Source organism: Ptychodera flava, chromosome 17 (genome assembly GCF_041260155.1).
Source record: "Ptychodera flava strain L36383 chromosome 17, AS_Pfla_20210202, whole genome shotgun sequence".
NCBI lineage: Eukaryota > Metazoa > Hemichordata > Enteropneusta > Ptychoderidae > Ptychodera > Ptychodera flava.
The window spans coordinates 11,267,882-11,287,637 of record NC_091944.1 but is presented as its reverse complement, the minus strand read 5'-3'; the positions used below and the strand labels follow the sequence as shown (position 1 = coordinate 11,287,637).

General features: G+C 38.5%; 1 protein-coding gene across 1 annotated transcript; it reads right to left on the bottom strand.

The window, feature by feature from the left end:
- Window position 1: 1 nt before the first annotated feature.
- Window positions 2-19,756, bottom strand: LOC139115403 (solute carrier organic anion transporter family member 4C1-like). Its single transcript, XM_070677489.1, has 14 exons — window positions 19,381-19,756; window positions 17,703-18,421; window positions 17,134-17,230; window positions 16,482-16,603; window positions 15,918-16,181; window positions 15,276-15,474; window positions 14,659-14,821; window positions 13,089-13,255; window positions 12,032-12,098; window positions 3,218-3,408; window positions 2,358-2,514; window positions 1,708-1,883; window positions 1,433-1,497; window positions 2-556 (listed from the first exon to the last, which is right to left on the bottom strand). Exons 2-14 carry the CDS (start codon window positions 18,394-18,396, stop codon window positions 219-221), a joined length of 2,700 nt encoding a protein of 899 aa, XP_070533590.1. The 5' UTR covers window positions 18,397-18,421; window positions 19,381-19,756; the 3' UTR covers window positions 2-218.

The following is a 19,756-nucleotide window of genomic DNA, read 5'->3' as shown; positions in this document are numbered from 1 at the left end:
GTGGGATCTAGTTTATAAATTCATTCATTACATTCAGTAAAATGACCAGTATTCATTCAATTTAGCAGTAAAAACTTTGATTTATGTAGGCTATACCTAAAACGTTGAACTGATACTACAGATTTTGTAGTCCTAAATTGACATCATTTTACTGTTTTCATTTGAATTAAAAAAGGTTTATGAGGTTTTTAGCTCTTCTGGATCGCGCTTGGTGTATCCTAAAAGTGATATTGAACTTGTTTCGCGCTGCATAACCGCCTTTTTGGTTTCCTCTTCCATAGTTTGTTGAGGGCGTGACGTGCCCCATCTTTTGGCTCGTTCGCTGCGTTTTCCTTTTCATTCTCGGCGTCTTCCGGGGGAGCTTTGTAAACTACCAAAGTCAAAACGATCAGTAGTAATGCCAGAAAAAACCCAACAGCTGCGATGACGAAGAATTTTAACGCGAACATGTAGTTATCGTAGATCCAGCAGCTGCCTCGTTCGTCGCATATTTCTTGCCACGTCAAGCACGAACTGTCCACGATAGCTCCGATGACGATTGGGCCTGGTACACTGCCTGAAATTTGAATAACAATGAGTGGCTAGCTTAGAAATAAAACGAGAAAAGAAAATAAATGTCGACTACTAACTCTTCTTGCTACTTGGATTTTTCTTGTCAAGACATCAGTAAAATATTATTAATTGAATTACAATATTATACTACAATGATATTACTGTCACCACAAGCATTGTAAAAACATGTTCTGACTATCCTCTCTTGAAAAGAGAACATAGTTGCGTCCATGATAATGAATCGAATAAAGTCAGTATAGTTGTATGTAGTCTCAGTGATGGTTTTACAAGATTTCAATGAGTACCATTTGATTGAAAACGAGATGTAGTTATTGTTTTTCAGATGTCAATACTTTCTATCATTTCAAAATCATTCAATTATCCATGGCCATGAATTAAAATTTACATGAATTAAAATTTATTTTTGATTTACAGTTTAGTATTTAGTTATACATGTTTTGACGTTTTTGTGTTTCTTTATTAGTATTTTTCGATAAAAGCATACGCATCACAAATCAGAATGGCATGCATCTACTCGGCCCACGGTTAATCAGCTGTCAGTAGGTAACAATCAGAGGTTTTAAAGTCGACAAACAGCTGGTAGAGGTTAGCACGACTAGAAAGATCTAGTAGAAAAATCTATTGTCATTCATCCGGATGTTAGAGGTATATACTCAACAATTGGTCATCGTCTATGTCCGGACACCAAGTTTATCGAATTAAATATTGAGGAGGAGAGATTAAATCATGCTTAAATGAATCGATTTGAAAGATAAAAGGTAAAAGGCCTCCAATTTATTCGGTTATCTATATATTTTTTATTCATTATTATCCATTTGTCAAATTCAAACGGTCGAATGTTGTAGAGGAAAACACCTACCGAGCAGACGATAGATGATGGAACCAATACCAAGACCATACGCCCGCTGTGAATCAGGAACACATCTGTAAAAGGATTGGAGGAATACAATAAAATAAAACATCGTGTAAAACTTCGACAAACGTATAAAATCGACTTCTTTGAAGCAAAATTTAAGAGTCGACCCTGTGATTCAATGCTGGAGCAGAATCGTCTTTGTTAGGAAATAAATATTCTGTAGGCAACACAACCCGCAGTGATATCGATTATCAAAACACACAATGATTCAAACTTACCTCAAACTGAGGACTGTATTTGGTGCCATAAGCATGAATCCAAGTAACATTACGAAGAAGAAAAGCACAGCAAAGACCGGAAGTTGCCAGCAGTCGCTCGAACAGTAACCAGACTCTGCTTCCGGCGATTCACCACCAACAGTGTCTGTATCAATGCAGCTACAGTTGTAGTAAGTCTAAAAGATATTTCAGATGTGATGCATCTTGTATTGTGTATCGGCTTGATGTTCTTTCTTTTAGAGTATGTAGCTATTGGTTCTCAAGTATCAATTAACGGAAATAAATATGCTAAAGTGAAACAGATTAATTGATTAAGTAGATCAGAATCATTGAATCACCCTGCTGATTCATTAGATCAGGTTCATTGTTATCAGAGTAAAGTTGTAATGGAAAGAGACACTGCACCTTTCTTAAGAAGTTTAAGATTTCACATTCTTGATATATTTCACCGATTATAAATACATCCTCTTGTTTACCCACGCCTTAAAATAAAAAAGTGAAACTTTGTTTAAAATAGTGCCTCTGTGATGATATTTTGTTTTGTTTCAATCGTTTGTATACGCTGGCAAAAATGATGTTGTTGTGAAATCCACTGACACCATGTGACATTTATCAATGGCCCTGTAAAAAAGAGAGTATTTTAAACTTGCCTTTCCACTATCTGGAGTATTCTTGCATCCGGCGTAACAAGCGTCAAAATAAACCAAGTCATTTGCGCCACACACTGGTTGGTATGTTTCTGTTCCCGCGCACTGACAGTCAACGTTGCACGCATGCGTCAAATTAACGGGATCCGGCTGACCTACCCTGTACGGAAGCAACATCAAATGATATCACTTCTTGCATTGATTTTCCGAGAAGCAAAACAAACAAACCCTCATCTGAAATTTCTTACAAAATGCAGAAGCAGAGAAATTTCGCATATTTGATTTAAGACGTGTCTGTTCTTTATGTCCATCCAACAATTTGTCTAAATACGAGAAAGGGACGACGACAGACGGTTATAATCAAGTTTGTTGATTGGGCATGCGATAAAATCTGAAATGTAACACTGGAATTAAATATTTCGAAATTGAGTATTCCCCTGTTCAGAATTGAATCAGAAAATGTTAGTATACACGCATTGAATTATACATCAATGACAAAGGTGTTCAATTTGTATCATTCGGTTCCGGTATTACATTCCGTTTTTATCACATGCCTGTACATAAATAAAATAGGATTAGGCCTATCAGCCTGATCATTAATCAAGACGATACAAGCTGTCTATCTGTTCGTCCGTCTCTCTGTCTGTCTGCCCACGTATATACCTCTATACTTGCCGCTGTGTCTCTCAGTGAATATGTGCTGCTTTCATTGCTTTCTTAGCTTTCTAAATACCCATCCCATGTGTACGTATATGGCCAACTAGCCTGTGATGTATCATGGAAGATATTGCTCCGGGTGATGTCAATGACTCGGGTATGGACTGAAAAGAGACAAACACAAGCAAAACACAAGTGCGACTTACTCCCCTGGGTCATACGGGGTCACCACGCCAGCTACCTGATTTTCAGGACAGCGTAGCATAAACATCGGCGTAAGGCACAGCGTGATCACGCCAGTGCCAATTGAAAATTTCAGCATTCCCTTCACTTTTAAGTTAAATCTCTTGAGCACCCATCCTCCGAGGAGAGTACCACCAGCGGCACCAGGTATCGATGTTGCACCTACAATGACAGTGTAAAGAATATTACCCATGATCCTCTGATCTATGTAACATGCGCAGTGTAATTTGCAATCCATCCTCTCGTTTACCTAATCAATTTTGATAGAGAGAATTTTTGAACCACGTTGAGTCAGTCAAAGTGTAAACATAAGCGTTATTGGAAATATTACGGGGGTCTTACATGCAGAAGCTTCCTCTTTATTGTATCTAACCTAATATTTTGACCACGATGCAGTCTGTTCTCGATGTGTAACTCGTTTTACACAATACTTAGGGAATATGTTCCACGGTGAGAAATATGAGCCCATATGTGAGCTCACAGGGCCACCGAGAAAGTAGATTGTTCACAAGCAGGATCCTCAACGTTCGATATAATATAGGCCTGATGGTTGACAGACAGTAAAAAACAACTGAAATTACAACGGTTGACAGACAAAAATAAAACTGAACTTATCAAGGGCAGCCTTTAATTTCATTTCTTACTCACCTAACAATAAGGCTGCACCCGATGAAGTCAAACCAAATTGATTCTCTAAAAATTTCGGAACGAAAGGCGTGAATCCGCCGATGATAAACATCAAGAGAGCTTTAGTGAGACAGACCATCATGAATGTGGGATTTCTCACTAACACTTTGGTGGCCGGCCACAAGTCTTTCCATCCTCGTCCGAAATCTGCTCTAGCTACTGTCGATTCAACGCTTTCATTGTGATGCGCCTGGCACTCACGTTGCTTTTGAACCTCCTCGTTCCCTGGAAATATTTAGAACGAACTATATCAACGACCGTATTTCTGTCTGAGAAGCATAAATGTGAGGCTGCATGCGAGAAATTTAAATCCCAAGGACCGATGCAATTGAAATGCCGATCTTCTTTTCTGACTCAGGGAGCTATAACTCCCTTCACTAATCATATACGTGTTGTCGGAAAATAAACAGTGAGCTTTCATACGATGTATTGTTCCATCTAGGTTTGAAGTAATTTATTGTCATGAGAAAGTCCAGTCTAAACCTATACTGCCTATCCAGTTAACGAACAACACTTTTTTGTGTTCGCAACTTGTGGCTACTACGAAAAAGTCCGAAATTTTATCTCGACTTTCTTTATCTGGGAGGTAACTAAAGAAGCGACCAGTCGTTTTCTCTCAGGTGAATCGACAGATTTACATTATTGCTCTACATCAAAAAATTAAAGAAATATCTTTATCTATCGATACATAGTTATTACCGTATTGAATGATCATACTATGACAGTCGAAACGAACATTTGGTAACAAACAGACAGAAGGACACCATGAATAAAAATAACTTAAAGAGACTTTTCGAATTTGAACACAAATGCGCCTACAAGTCATCTCGGAGTTTTGGAATCTGAGATTGAGATTTCAAAGATAAGTCTGACCTGGTAAGACGGTGGGAAATGCACCAACCGGAATTGCTACCAGCCAGGCAAGTATCCATGATATGAAGAAGCCGAGCCACCAGGCACCGACCCAGGCTGGATCAGAAGGAGTTATCGTTACTCTGAAAAACAAATTCGTCATCATCATCATCATCATCATCATCATCATCATCATCATCATCATCATCATCATCATGTTGTCATAGTTATAGTCATCATCTTCTTGTCACCAACACCACCACCATAATTAATATCACCGTTGTCGTCGTCGTCGTTGCCGTCATCATCATCATCATCATCATCATCATCATCATCATCATCATCGAAACTGTCTCATTGATCATTCCAGCACCGTTCACTATTGCGTATAGAAAAACCATAGAGTAGATCGTGCCATATAACTGAACAATGGCAACAGAGCAGAGATATTGAATACTTACTCATCGGCAACCTTTGGATCTACGTATATTCCAAGGAAGACTGCACCGACGAGAAATCCCGTGCATGGGCCAAGGATAGAAAAAGTTGCCAAAATACCTGTACGTATTGTGAATAATATAAGTAGTTTACGTCATTCTTTGGCACTGAGGTTGCTTAAAGAAAGGGTATTCTAAGGCTATAGCCAGATTAAATAAGTGTGGGATACATATACTTCAAATAAAAAAACGTGCTCAGAAATACATTTTACTTATAAGAGAAAAACTCGCGAAGATCAAAGCACTAGGGAAACACTTGAAGACATGCGAAAATTGCCTTCATCGACTTGTGCAAGAAGAAAATACGATCAAGAATGAGAAAGACAGGGTCACTTTTGGAAGGACATAGAGCTTTTCGTCAGAATGGGTAGACTGTTAAATCAATTGATTGTCGCACAAGACCAGAAGCGGACAGGCAGAGGACGTTTAGACGTACAGACAAACAGACAGACAGATGGACGGACGGAAATGATGAGGAATAAATGAATGGACACAGAAAAGACTCTCTTCGTTAAATTACTGAGAACTTAGTAATTTAGTATTTTTTATCCCAAAATGAACGAAGAATCAAAACTGCTATGGGCGGAGACAAAAAAGCAAAAGTAAAACAAACTGAACATTATCAATAGATGTAATTTACCTGTGTACCAAGAAGATGTCCGATTACCAACGTTTTCGTCCATATAGGCATATCCAACTGTGTAAATCGGAGATGCCCCAATGCCCAATAAGATTTGCGCGAACAGGAAAGCGAACCAGTAATAAGCTAGTGATTCCCAGCCTTCTTCACAGTCACGTGAATCTGTTATATTTTCACCCGCACGACACAAGGTTTCACCGCCGCCACCGGTGTCATATTCGTAAAGTCCTGTTGTAAAATGCGGCATCGTCCACAATAACGCGCCGAATCCCATGATAATTGCCCCGACGCCCAGCATCCGGGGTTTGTTTCGAGTGGCGCCAAAGTAGGACACAAAAATTATGAGAACGACGACTGTCAAATCATACGCGCTGACTAGGAAACCGGTTGCGGTGCTGGGGAGTCCAAAGCGTGTTTCCACAGACGATAAATTGATGAATACAAATCCATTGACTATGATGCCTTGCACAAACATCAGTGAACTGATTGCCGCCGCCAGGTATCCCGGACTGTTGAACCGCTGCAGCCACTGAGGGCGTATGCCAAACCAGCCGCAAGTGTGTGACTCTTCTTCGGCCATCATCGCCATCTCTTTGATACTCGAGTCGGTTGCATCCTGACCTTTTGCACCGGATTCAGACTTGTCATCTCCGACAGCAATGTCCCCATTTTGCTGGGACGAGGTTTCCCTATACTTGGCGTCAGTCATTGTTTTGTTTGTTAGCTTTGGTAACTCTGGTAAAATAACAACATGTTAATTGTCAGTGTTTTCAACAAATTGATTGACGTGACTAAAGCACAAGAGAATGGAGGGACTGTGGCTAAAGAGAAGAAAATAGATGAATAGATAGAATGTGTATGTTAGTTGATATATTATTAATTATGGTAAAGATCCAAGGGTAACATGGGAATACACGGTGGCGTTGGGAGGCGCCGTGGGGCAGTGGTTAAGGTACCCGGGTCTCATTATCAGAGGATGGTGATTCCGAGACCAGTTAAGTTCAGAGTAACTGACTCACTGTTTAGGGATGGTGAGTTCGAGACTCCAGCACCCCTGAGCAAGGCACTTTACTCCTCATTGCTCCATTGGGTGGTGGGTGATTGGTACTTCATCTGGGCATTTGGGTAATTGGGCAGTGCTTATTGAATGATATTGGATGATGGATTGAATAAAAAAAAATAACAAAATAAAAAAGAACGGGCAAAGGGCGAACCCGGGCAACAGTTGATGTATAACGCCAATACAATGGTTAGTAGTAATTAGTGTCCTCGTCCTCAGGGTTGAACTTGTTATCTTCTTGTGTACTTGTTGAACTTTGTAAAAGTTTGGATACAAAGTCTCTGTTTCCTTCGATAAAATCTTCGAGTGTTTACTGTAAAAAGATCAATGGGGTTGTACCGGTCTGACGTTAATTTCTGATGCCGATGAAATTTAAACACCAAGGATGTGTCAGAACATGTTGACGGATGCAGAGGGGCGACTGTTAAAATGTTCTAAGGACACAGCATGTCAGTGATATGGAAAATTTATTTTAAGGGGCAACCCAGATAAAACTAGACAGTAACAACGCATTTATTCGGCAAGTGTTGTTAAAATAATCACTTCATGCATGGTTTTCTTTAAATTGTCACATTTTAAAAGTTATAGAGTGCACAAATTTAAGGGGCAAGACTTGTAAAATTTGATGATATTTTTCACTATTTTTGTTTTTAATGTCAAAGCATATTGGGAGACGCTGTATTTACTTGTCTAGTATGTCTGCACATGCGTAAACAGCATTTTAATTGTTGACAAGCGAATTCTGCCATCTAACCAATAACAAGCTAAGTTATACGATTATATAACTTGGAATTCATTAAAAAGATTCTTTCTTGAGGAAGTTGAAATCAGTATTTTTGTAAAATGACTGCAGAGCGCGATGGAAAACATGGTTTGTGGTTATTTCAGGTCAAGTCAAAATATTGACATCCAGCTGTGTGAAATGAATAGGCATTTCTCTGGTGAATAATTTAAAATCATTATCACTACATGCAAGTAATGTACAGTAGTATTATGTGTCACTTGGTATCCAAGAAAACCCCCAAAAACAAAAACATAAAAAATCAAAAATCAAAAACATGGACGTCTTTTTGCATATTCACCGTCGCACAAAGGACTATGGACGCGGCCTTGCCCGGCATTCGACAAACACAAGCGACCTGTGTTGAACTCGCGACTCATTAAGTGATTTTTCATCGTAAAGTGGTTAGCTGTACTGACCATCTATCCGCTGCAGACAGCATTTAATGAAATGACCATGACTAAACAGTAGAGAGTATGGGAAGAGTTTGCGTTGATCTTGTGATCGTCTCTGCAATGCAAACTGTACACTGTCACTTTCGAGTGACTGCTGTTCGATACATTATGATTTCGATCGCTTGATATCAGCAGCCGAGTCAAATATTGCATCGATATGGCAGTATGAATCAAAGTAACACGGACCACAATCAAAACAACTTGGAACTATTTTACAATAAATTTAGAACTACCGTCAGAGCAGTACCTATCTCCAATGTGAGTTTATATGCAAACTTTATTTGTTCAGTACACATTACATTAAACGTGCAACACTCGACTTCGAACTCCTATAATTTACAATGGGGCTAACCTAGCGACAAGCCAATGCATGCATCTTTGTGTCAACTATGAAGGCAAAACAGATACTGTTCAAATTCAAACGAACACGCCAGTCAACCCGAGCATCGAATCGATCGTATTAAAGATTTATCGAGAAAATAATGTCAATTTGATTATCTAAAACATTACGTAATCTCTGACGATATTACCAAATGATTATATTACCTTCAATGGAAGCCGTGTCAGTCCCAGGTTTAGATCACCTTGTCACCTACTCCCCACAGCAAACATCTGTATTCAGAAGTCAAGTTACGCACGCGCAAAAAATTACCCTGAGTGTGTATCTCCTGGTCGTACGATTTTATCTTGCGGTACCGAAGATTACAAATAGTGTTTTTTTGTTAATGTTTATCGAAGCCGAGGCTTGCATGGTACTACTGAATCAATTACTGGTTCAGTACGTATTTGTTTTAGAATGTTAAAGGGCAGGGATCACCCGACATCCGTGCAGTGTACGTATAGGAGGGGAGGGGCGATATCGCGAATGCACTCAATGACGAGTCGTCCATTCTGAAACAAGCTGACCAGTCTGTGCTGGTTCCTTGGAAAACCAAACCAAAACACTACAACTGGTTAATCGCGCCCTCAAAGAATGATAGACAGACAATCTGCCAATCTTGCTTTACAGATATATTGTTACTGTATTTTGTGAAAGCAAAATTTCACAATATCTGTTACTGAAATTATAAGCCTTCAATGCTATTCGAAGATAAAATCGGTGCTTTGTAATAGTACAGTCTGGTCGGTCATGGAGGTTATCTATGCTGACCAGATACGTAATTTTTCAGTGTCAGAATTGTACATCACTTGTAAAGATGAACTTTATCCCATTGTTGTTTAAGTAGGGGCACATGGCGGGGAGGGGGCGTGTAATGTCCCAGATGTGTGCAGAACGTACCGTGTATCTGTCACAGTGTGACATGCCCTTTCTTAAACGGCGTCTGTAAATTGAAGCACGGTCCATGTGGACGGACCGTGGAGGGACCGTGATTAAAGGTACGGGCTACTGCGGTAGATTTACATTCCTGGCCTATAGTGTTGGTAATATCCTTCGACATCCCGGAGAATGTTGCCAACCTTTACCTTACAGTAAATGTGAGAATTCACCTATTGATGCCTGATACTGTTACGTACAGTCATGGATCTATTTTTTACATCCATGGTACAGTGGATCTTGGTCATTTGTTTGGTTTAGAAGAAATTAATCAAAGGCAAGTCTTACGAAAACGCAAGTTTTGGCAGACGGAAAACTTAGGTTATTGCCAAAGCTAGCCTTGGCTGGACGTGGGCAAGATTCAGTATATTGACTTTTCATCGCTACGTTAGAAGTAATTCTTCCAACAAACATTATCATATACCCAAGACAACAAGCGCCAACGTAATCAATTCAGGCACAGAGCATCTGTTACGTCACCAGTTTAGGGACACAACATCCAGGGACTCATTAAGGCTCTATTTTGTGCTGGTTTCTATGTCACTTGAAAACAATGATCATTATGATGTCGTATTTACCAGAGCGCCATCTACGCCGTTAGGATGTCGGAGTACAATTCAAGACATTTTAATAATCTGAATACACATCTCACAGATCTTAAAAACAGGGAAAGTTACAGATATCGATAGTAACGGAAAGTGATTTGAAAACGGTGAGGCAGTATTCTATTTGTAAAATAGCGTTTCATACTGGTGCACACATACATTTGCTACCGAACTCTGATCTTTAACGACAAACTTATCGGCATCGGAGAAAACTAAGTCTAATTGTTGCAGTGCAATGGAATGTCCACGTTCGACATTGTCATCTCACGAAGGTTGAATTCAATTTATCTCGATAACACGAAGAATCTTGTTTGATTTAGTTTAATAACCCGAAGAGATACAAACACGTATCATTTGTAACTCGTAAAAGTTTACCAAAATGACTCTCAAATGAACTAAAATATTACTAATCAGGTTTTACATATACTAAGGGTACAGCGCCATCAGAGGAAATATCAACTGGATTGAATAATCGCAAAACATTATGTTGTAGACCAATAGATTAGTTTTTTAAGTTTGAGATTCCTAGCATTTGTTCCTGAAGCGCGTTCTGCCTGAAAATGTAATTGTGAAGCAGACAACGCCGCTTCCATGGCTCATCGCCATTGCGGTTTCAAAATTATTTTGACTAATTTTTGAAGAACAATTTTTTGCGGTGTACCTTCTTTTAATAATTTAACTTTTCTCCTGTTGTTAGCAACTCCTACTCTACTTAATGAGTCGTTGCCATTAGTTACACCCCTTCTCAGTCATTGAATAACCCCCTATTCCCTTAAGGTAGTATGCACCTCGAAAGTGAAAGACTTAAACTTTTGCTCAAACTTTCCTCAAGGAATCTTTCAACCATTCTCTTTCAAAATCAAGAATAAAAATTGGGGGTCACCGTGCAAATTTTGGTACTAGAGAAATAAATAACCCAAGATTTACTGATATTTAAAATTCAAAATGGCCGCCATCCCTGTGTTAACTCTATGGAGAAAAATAAATTTTTCAAATTTCGAAAAACTAAGCCGGTGAAAAGTTTTCTTACACCAAGAGCTTTAAAATGAACCCCACAAGTGGTAGATCAGAAAAGAATTGTAAAAGTTTGAGAGTCCGAATATCTGTCCCCGAGGCGCATTCTATCTTAAGTTGACCTTTCACCCCGACGTCAACATGAGTTATCATCATAGAAGCTCGGCAGTGCTTGTCTGACGCGTCATTGCTGCCGACTTTGTTGCTTCACTTTCCATCGTTTCTTGTTTCCGCCAGAGTCAACATTCCCATTTTCCTCAGCTTTTCGTCCTCGCCACCAGGGGGCGGTTTGTACACGACGATGGCGACGATCAACAGAATAACATTGATTACGAATATGGTGGCACCAACGATGAAGAATTTTAGTCCAAAAACGAAATTGTCGTAAACCCAACAGGTTCCCCTTTCGTCACAGACTTCTTGCCACAGTGTGCAGGAACTGTCGATGATCAGACCAACGATGATTGGACCAGGTATGGAACCTAAATTGCGATAAAACAAATGATGCCAGACTCAGGTTATTTTGATAATACAGTCTGTTTGCTCTATCATGCTCCTTTTTAATATGCAAAGGTGTGCGAGAGTTAACCAGTCAGTTCTTTGGAGCAAAAGGTTGTCAAAAATGAATTTACGTTATAGGTGAACGTTACCAAAGACCGGAAACTTTAGAAGATAATAGATTATTGTCAATCGGCGCTCATAAACACCGGAATAATGTAACGATGAATTACAGCCTCGATGTCATCAGAAGGGAAAATCATGCTAACAAGGCTTTGTCATCTCATGAAGGATGCAAAACGCTGAGGTCATTAATCTACTACGTCTTTTGATTGGCGCCAGTTTACATGCATGTTCCTTATTTCAGCTACTTACCGAGTATTCTGTACATAATGGACGAGATTCCTAATGCATACGCTCTTTGGGAATCTGGGACACATCTACACGAATGAATAAATAAATAAATAAATAAATAAATAAATAAATAAATAAATAAATAAATAAATAAATAAATAAATAAATAAATAAATAAATAAATAAATAAAACTACCTCGGGCCGATATAGCTCTGCTTGGATATTTAAGATAATTAAAGATAATAAGCGTGGCTGGTTTGTCAATTATGAGAATACTGATGGACGTGGGGCATAATTATGGCTTGAAAAGTTCAACGTGATTATATATAGTGTACATCGCTGGAACACTTTGCCTGAGTGCTAACATTTAACAATAGCTCAACTGTCCAGACAAATGTTTTGGTTGACCAAAACCGGCAAAATTTTCCAAAACTTAATTATGCAGTTTTATCATACTTTCACTAAATCTGAATAGGGTCAACCCTACAAACCAGAGCAATGGGACGAGCGGTTTCAGAGAAATTTTTTTCTACAAAAAAAGGGAAACATTTCCTCGAAATACAAATATGCAAATTGTACCACAATTTTAACAACTCTGACTAAAGCCACCCTTGAGAACCTGCAAACTAAATTTCAAAGAAATGAGAAGAAGATGAATGTTGACGGAAGACGGGCGGACAATTCACCTGTCTGATAAGCTCTGCGTCATTGACAGCGGAGCTAATAAATGGGATGGCCAGTTAACCTGATAGTTTAAAACGTGGTTTATCCTAAATACAGCTTCTTCTTGAATAGAGTTTTGCAATATGTATGTTGGTTGCCACGGTTTTTTTTTGACTGCAGAAGTTCAAGTTATGAACAAATATTTTTGAACATATGATCGATATTTGATTCTCATAACTTTCAAGAAAGTTACGTCATCGAAGCCATATACACTGCATACTGATAGCCTTATTCTCTTATCATTTAGAGAACTTCAAGTGTTCAGTAGAACACAGATATCTGGCCATAACTACTGTATCTCTTTGAGAGACCATTCGGTGTTCAAACTTATAAGTCAATGTATGTCAGTTACCGTAGCGTCAAAATGGTTGACGGAGCTTGGATCATAAAGCCGAGAAGCATAATGAAGAAAAACGCCACTGCGAAGACAGGAAGTTGCCAACAGTCAACACTGCATTTTCCATAAACAGCCTCGGCACTGCCGTCAGTGGTATCTATGCAGCTACAGTTGTAGTAGTTCTGAAAGTCAAATATATTCAAGACAATGTTTAATAAGACAACTCGACTACAAACCAAGCAAATCAATGTATCATTGAAGACCAACGTTCTTTTAGTATTATAACATTACTTGGAGATAGAGTCTTCAATATGTTGACAATTCATATTATAGTTGGTGAAACAATACTTGCATCAGGTGAAAATGTTGTTTTAGTTCATTAAGGTAGACTGCCCCTCGGGGACAGACATTCGGACTCTTAAACTTTAAAATTCTCTTCTGATATACCACATGTGGGGGCTCATTTTAAAGCTCTTGATGAAAGAAAACTTTTCACCGGCTTAGTTTTTCGAAATACGAAATTTTTTATTTTTCTCCATAGAGTTAACACAGGGATGGCGGCCATTTTGAATTTCTAATATCGGTAAATCTTGGGTAATTTGTTTCTCTAGTACCAAACTTTGCACGGTGACCCCCTATTTTTATTCTTGATTTTGAAAGAGAATGATTGAAAGATTCCTTGAGGAAAGTTAGAGCAAACGTTTAAGTCTTTCACTTTCGAGGTGCATACTACCTTAAGGTAGAATGCGTCAGAGTAAGTAATACATTTTGGTCTACCATTTGTTGGGGCTAATTTTGTAGCTCATTGAATAACTTAAGTTTTTACCAGCTTATTTTTTTGAATATTGAAAATTTAGTTGTTCTCCCTAGAGTTAGCACAGAGATGATGGCCATCTTGAATTTCAAATATCGGTAAAGTTTGCGCGGTGATCCCGATTTTTATTCTTGATTTTAAAAAAAGAATGGTCGAAAGTTTCCCTGGGGAAGTATGAGAAAGGTTTAAGACTTTCGATTTCAAGGCGAACACTACCTTAGTAATACTTTTGACGAAGAAAATGTTGCAACTGTCACCTAAGTATCAGTTTTAATGCAACTGTAAGTTTAATGATTAAAAAAAAAACAAAACAAACAAAAGTGAATATAAAAATAGCTTCTCCTTTTATCACCACACACGTGCTCTGAAATCATAGATCTGGTCATATTAAAATTTATATTAATCACGTTTTCTATATTACAGCAGAGAAGGCTTTCAAATGTTACTAAAGTAGGTGAACTTATGTGATTGTTATAACTTAACCGCATATATGTTTCACTTCATGGCTGAACGACGTAAGTGCTGTGTTTGTCATTTGTCTGGTCAGGAAACGCCGTCACGAGAGCTTTTGATTTGTTGATTAAGTCAAGAAGCACAAACCAGGACATTTCATTAAAATGTATTTGAAAATCATGTTTTACGCTTTCGTTAGTCAGTTTTAAGTCACAATCGATTTGAGAACACAATAGTCAATGATTGATTGATTAAACATGATAACTTTTCAGACTGAAGAAATATGAAATAAATGGTATTAATTTGATCATCACTTGCCTTGACATCATCTTCTGTGACGGTATCTGAGCAACCAGCATAGCAAGCATCGAAATAGACCAATTCGTTTGAACCGCAGACAGGAGAGAAAGTCTCTGAACCTGCGCACTGGCACTCGCTATTACATGTGTTGTTCAAGTCAACAGTGCTGGGTTTTCCAGTTCTAAAAAATAAAGAGAATGAAAATGTCTAGATACAAACACTTTATCCTGACAAAAAACGGGCGAGGTTCCTTTGTACTGAAAGGAATAGTATTGCCATTTTATCTTGAAATACTAAAACATGCAACACAGTGACGCCACTTTTTGAATACATTTTTCAAAATGGCGTCTCATGTGTCTAGTTTTTTATGAAGCTTTCAAGTATATGACATGTTCATGTATTTCTACATATGAATTCTTTTATGTTTCTATGGGCCTAGAGGCTGATGAAAATAATAAATAAAAATGCATGAAAAAAATAAACCAATGGAATTGGCTTACCCTGCACTTCCCGTAGGCAGTCATCTATCTTTAAGCGGTAGATTTAAAATTCAAAGTCCAAACTATTAATATTTCGTTGGCTGTAAAATATTTGTTTCAGTCGACGCAAACACGATAAAAATGGTTGCAACTTACTCTGATAGGTCATATGACGCCACAACACCAGCGACCTGTTGCTCTGGACAACGCAGGAAGAAGATCGGTGATAGAAGCAGCGTGCAAAATGCAATACCAAGACTAAATTTCAAAGCCCCTTTCATTTTCAAATTGAATTTTTTAATCACCCAGCCGCCAATAAGTGTTCCTCCCGCGGCTCCGGGAATTGACGTCGCGCCTGTAAATGAGAATAAAATATAAATTCAGTGATTGAGGAAAATGACACAGACAGATTCAAGTTGTGCACTATTAAATGTAGCGGAGTTATACTCTGCAGTAAGCAAACTCATATGTAATCATGATAAATTCAAGCACGGAAAATTCTACTAAGGCGCCGTAAAATAAATTCTTTGTTTGCCGCCCGCGTGCAGACAGGTTTTCACAGAAGATTAAGAAAACAAACACAATGTTAACACTATTACAAATAAAAATATCATTTTTCTACAAGAAACGAAATTGAAATTGAGCTTATGTTAATACACTTGTGTCTTTTGTCTGTGTTTTGGTTTTTCTCCCTGGCTGGCTGGTAGGTTTTTCAAAAATCCAAGGACGGCAAACAAAAAATTTTCTTTAAGTTGCCTAATTTGATGACCATGATGTTCAAACATCTAAGTTACTCACCGAGTATAACTGCGGCCGCTGCAGTATTCAAACCAAATTGATTTTCCAGAAATTTCGGGATGAATGGGGTGAACCCGCCAATTATGAAAGTCAGACTTGCTTTAACCAGACATATTATCAGAAACGTTGGGTTGGTCAGAAGAACTTTCGTCGCCGGCAGCAGATCTCGCCAACTTTGTCCAAATCCAGCCCTGGTAACGGTCGATTCAGATTTTTCATTGTAGTGAGCTTGTGATTGGCGTTCGTGTTGGATATTTTTCGTATCTGTGATGCAATACAATTACAAAGATGTTCAGTTATAGCGGAATTGTCCTTATTCACAACTGGTCGTGAAGATAGAGACAAAATGATTGCCAGAAAATTCATGTAAAACTCTCCTCTCTCTCTCTCTCTCTCTCTCTCTCTCTCTCTCTCTCTCTCTCTCTCTCTCTCTCTCTCTCTCTCTCTCTCTCTCTCTCATTCTCCGTTATTCCCAGAGTGTGATACTTATATCAGGAATTTACCGATGAATAAATTCTGAACATCATTGGTGGAAAATACGAAGAAATGACTGTTGTAGTTTACCTGGCAGTTCAGTTGGAAACGCTCCCATTGGAATTGCGGATATCCAACATAAAATGGCACCAAGCAAAAAACCAACCCACCAACATCCAACCCAGGTAGGGTCCGACAACGTTATTGTGACTCTGGGTTAATGAGGATATGATGTAAAATATAAAAGAATTTAATCATAAAGTTAAATTGTATTGTAACACACGGTTACACTTAACTTAAGTTTTTTCTGGATATATATACAATATAAATATATATATATATATATATATATATATATATATATATATATATATATATACACTTGTATATATATATATATATATATATATATATATATATATATATATATATATATATTGTTTAAGATGTATCAATTATATCTGCACAGGACAACAGAACGACAAAAAATAGTATATCGAGAGGATATGGAAATGTAAAAGGCGTCAAGAGATATATAGACATAGGATAACACAGGAATGTTGAGTTCTCCAAAAGGGAACAATCTATTTATATGTTAATAACTATACAATAGAATATGTTTTTACAACAAAAGAATATGCAAATTACGCATATTTATGTAAATTGGCTGTTCTTTTATTTTTTTTGAAGCTGTGGAGAACACTGAGATTAATTTTAATTTGGATGAAACGCATCAACTTACTCGTCTTGCAAACCGATATCAGTATAAATTGTGAGAAAGATGGCGCCGATGAAGAACCCAGCACATGGTCCAAAGATGGAAAATGCGCTCAATACTCCTGTAAAGAAGACAAATGACATAGAAAACGTCATCTGGAGAACATCATAATAGAGTCTAGAAGTCTCAATTAACAAATTTTACAGTTCAGCCTTTTTAATGAACAAAAATCCCTGTGAGCAGCCATAGATTCCGAGTGTTAAAAGGTTTAACGGGTCAACGGGGTAAATCTGTTACGTAAATTTACATGGTATGACCTTATCCAAAAAAAAAAAAAAAACTAGTTCATAAAAAACATAGATTGATACGTCATGGAAAAGCTTTAATATAAATTGAATTTTCTCGAGATATTTGTTTCTACTTTCTTTGGTGTACTTGGTATCAGTTGGTCTAATTTTTCACGCCGCAAACGGACACATATCAACGACAAGCCGCGAATATGGCACCATGGCGTGATTCCCTTCAACCACAACTTTACAGATAAAACTGATAGCGACAGATAATAACAACAAAATCACGTATCGTTATATCACCTGTGTACCAAGCAGCCCGCCTGTACCCTACGTTCTCATCAACGTATGCAAATCCAATGGTGTAGAGCGGCGAGGCACCAATGCCGTGCAAGATCTGGGCGACGACAAATACAATGTAATAATAGGAAAGAGATTCCCAGTTCTCATCACAATTGGTGTTTTCTGTGACGTTCTGATTGGTCCGACATAACGTCTCTTGTTCTCCGTATCCCTGATCATACTGGTACGGACCTGTGGTGAAATGGGGCACTGCCCACAGGAGGGAACCAAGCCCTATTATCAGAGCTCCCAAGCTGATCATACGGGCTTTATTTCGCGTGGCGCCGAAATAAGAAACGAAAATAATCAAGAGGGTGACCGTCAAGTCGTACACGCTGACGAGAGAACCGGTTGCCGTGCTCGGCAGACGGAATCGTTTCTCTACGGACGACAGGTTGATGTAGACAAAGCCGTTCACGGTGATTCCTTGTGAAAACATGACGAAACTGACGGACGCCGCTAGCCACGGGGCAGTGTTAAATCGCTGCAACCAATCCGGTCGTATCCCGAGCCACCCGCAGCTAAGATCGCGTTCATCTTCTTCTATAATTCCCATCGTATCATTCTTCGCTCCTTCTTTTCCATCACTCACGTCCCATTTCACCTGCTTTGATCCGCCATCGTCTGTTTGGGACTCCTTGTCCTGCGAAGCCATGACGACCGATGATAACGCGTCTCTCCTTCACGAAAATACAGAGAAGACATATTAGATTAAATTACCCACATGGAGCTTACAACTTTCCACTCTACTTTTATCTTCACCTCATGCTTAATAGTCTCAACTTCGTCACCAAAATTACTCTATCATGTTTCTCGGTGCAACTGTGAAGTATAGCGACAATGCCTTGACACACCACATGACAACACGCATTGTGACGTAACGCATGTTTACTCAACTTCAAATCGACAAGGCCAAGTAAAATATATGTTTGTTTCATGTAACGTGCATTCTATTTCTAGGAATCAGTCAGGTGGATCATGAGGACCCTTTTTGATTAAAGTCTGTTCTGAAAGTCTACGACCTGAGGAAAATATACAGTTTGCAATAAGTCGGTCTATTTAAAAACCGGAAAATGTTTAAGGTTTGGAGATTTAAAATTAGGTTGGGCGAGCTAAAGTAAACACATATTTCACTTTGCCGGCCAAGTTGAGCATGGCGTAAGAATCATATATTATATGTTGTATAAAAAGAATATACGCTTAAAATGTTTGAAAACGTAGAGATACAATAGTTTTCAAGGTTTTTTTTCTATTTTCTTCTAAATAGACTGGTTGTTTTTCTATTTTCTTCTACTAGTAAGTTCAACATTATTGTGCGGTTTAAAGTTGTGTACAATGAATTAAATGACCGCACGATTTGTCAGCAGACGACACATCATCGATGGCGTTTGGTCACATTTATGCTCTTCACATTGTCAACTGTAACATAACGACACATCGAGACTAAAATAAGCCGTAATTTTACATTCAAATGCTATGCCTTCCGTACAACTTTTAAGCTTTGCCTCTGAACGCAACACCATCGATAGAAAAAAAGAATTAAACTAAATTTTGTTCAGACCAACTTAAAAACAGAAACCAGTACATTTAAAACTACAACATTTGCACCTTGCACAGCAGACATTGCGTTAAGTCTTACCTGATTGGGTAAAGGCGCAGAGAAAACTGTACGTCTTTTTTAAAAATACGATGTTACCAGAGACCAAGACTTTGTAGAGTGGGCGTCGCCGATGTCTTCAGCAGATTTTGTTAAGACAAACTTGTTAATCTTCAACACGGATGCGTCTATCAGCGTTCAACCAGCTGAGTATTTGCAGCCGAAAAGAGCAAAGCGGGCAACGCCCAGATAATTTCGTAAGACTCATTCACAGCAATAGAAATTGACTTCTTTTCTTCTCGGTTTGATATGACGGGACTGGCACAGATATAGAGTGAAGTGTCGAAAGCTAAGAAATGTGGTAATCGACTACTTATTTGACTCAAGGGTCGCCACGTGATAAGCCGTTCAGAGTATG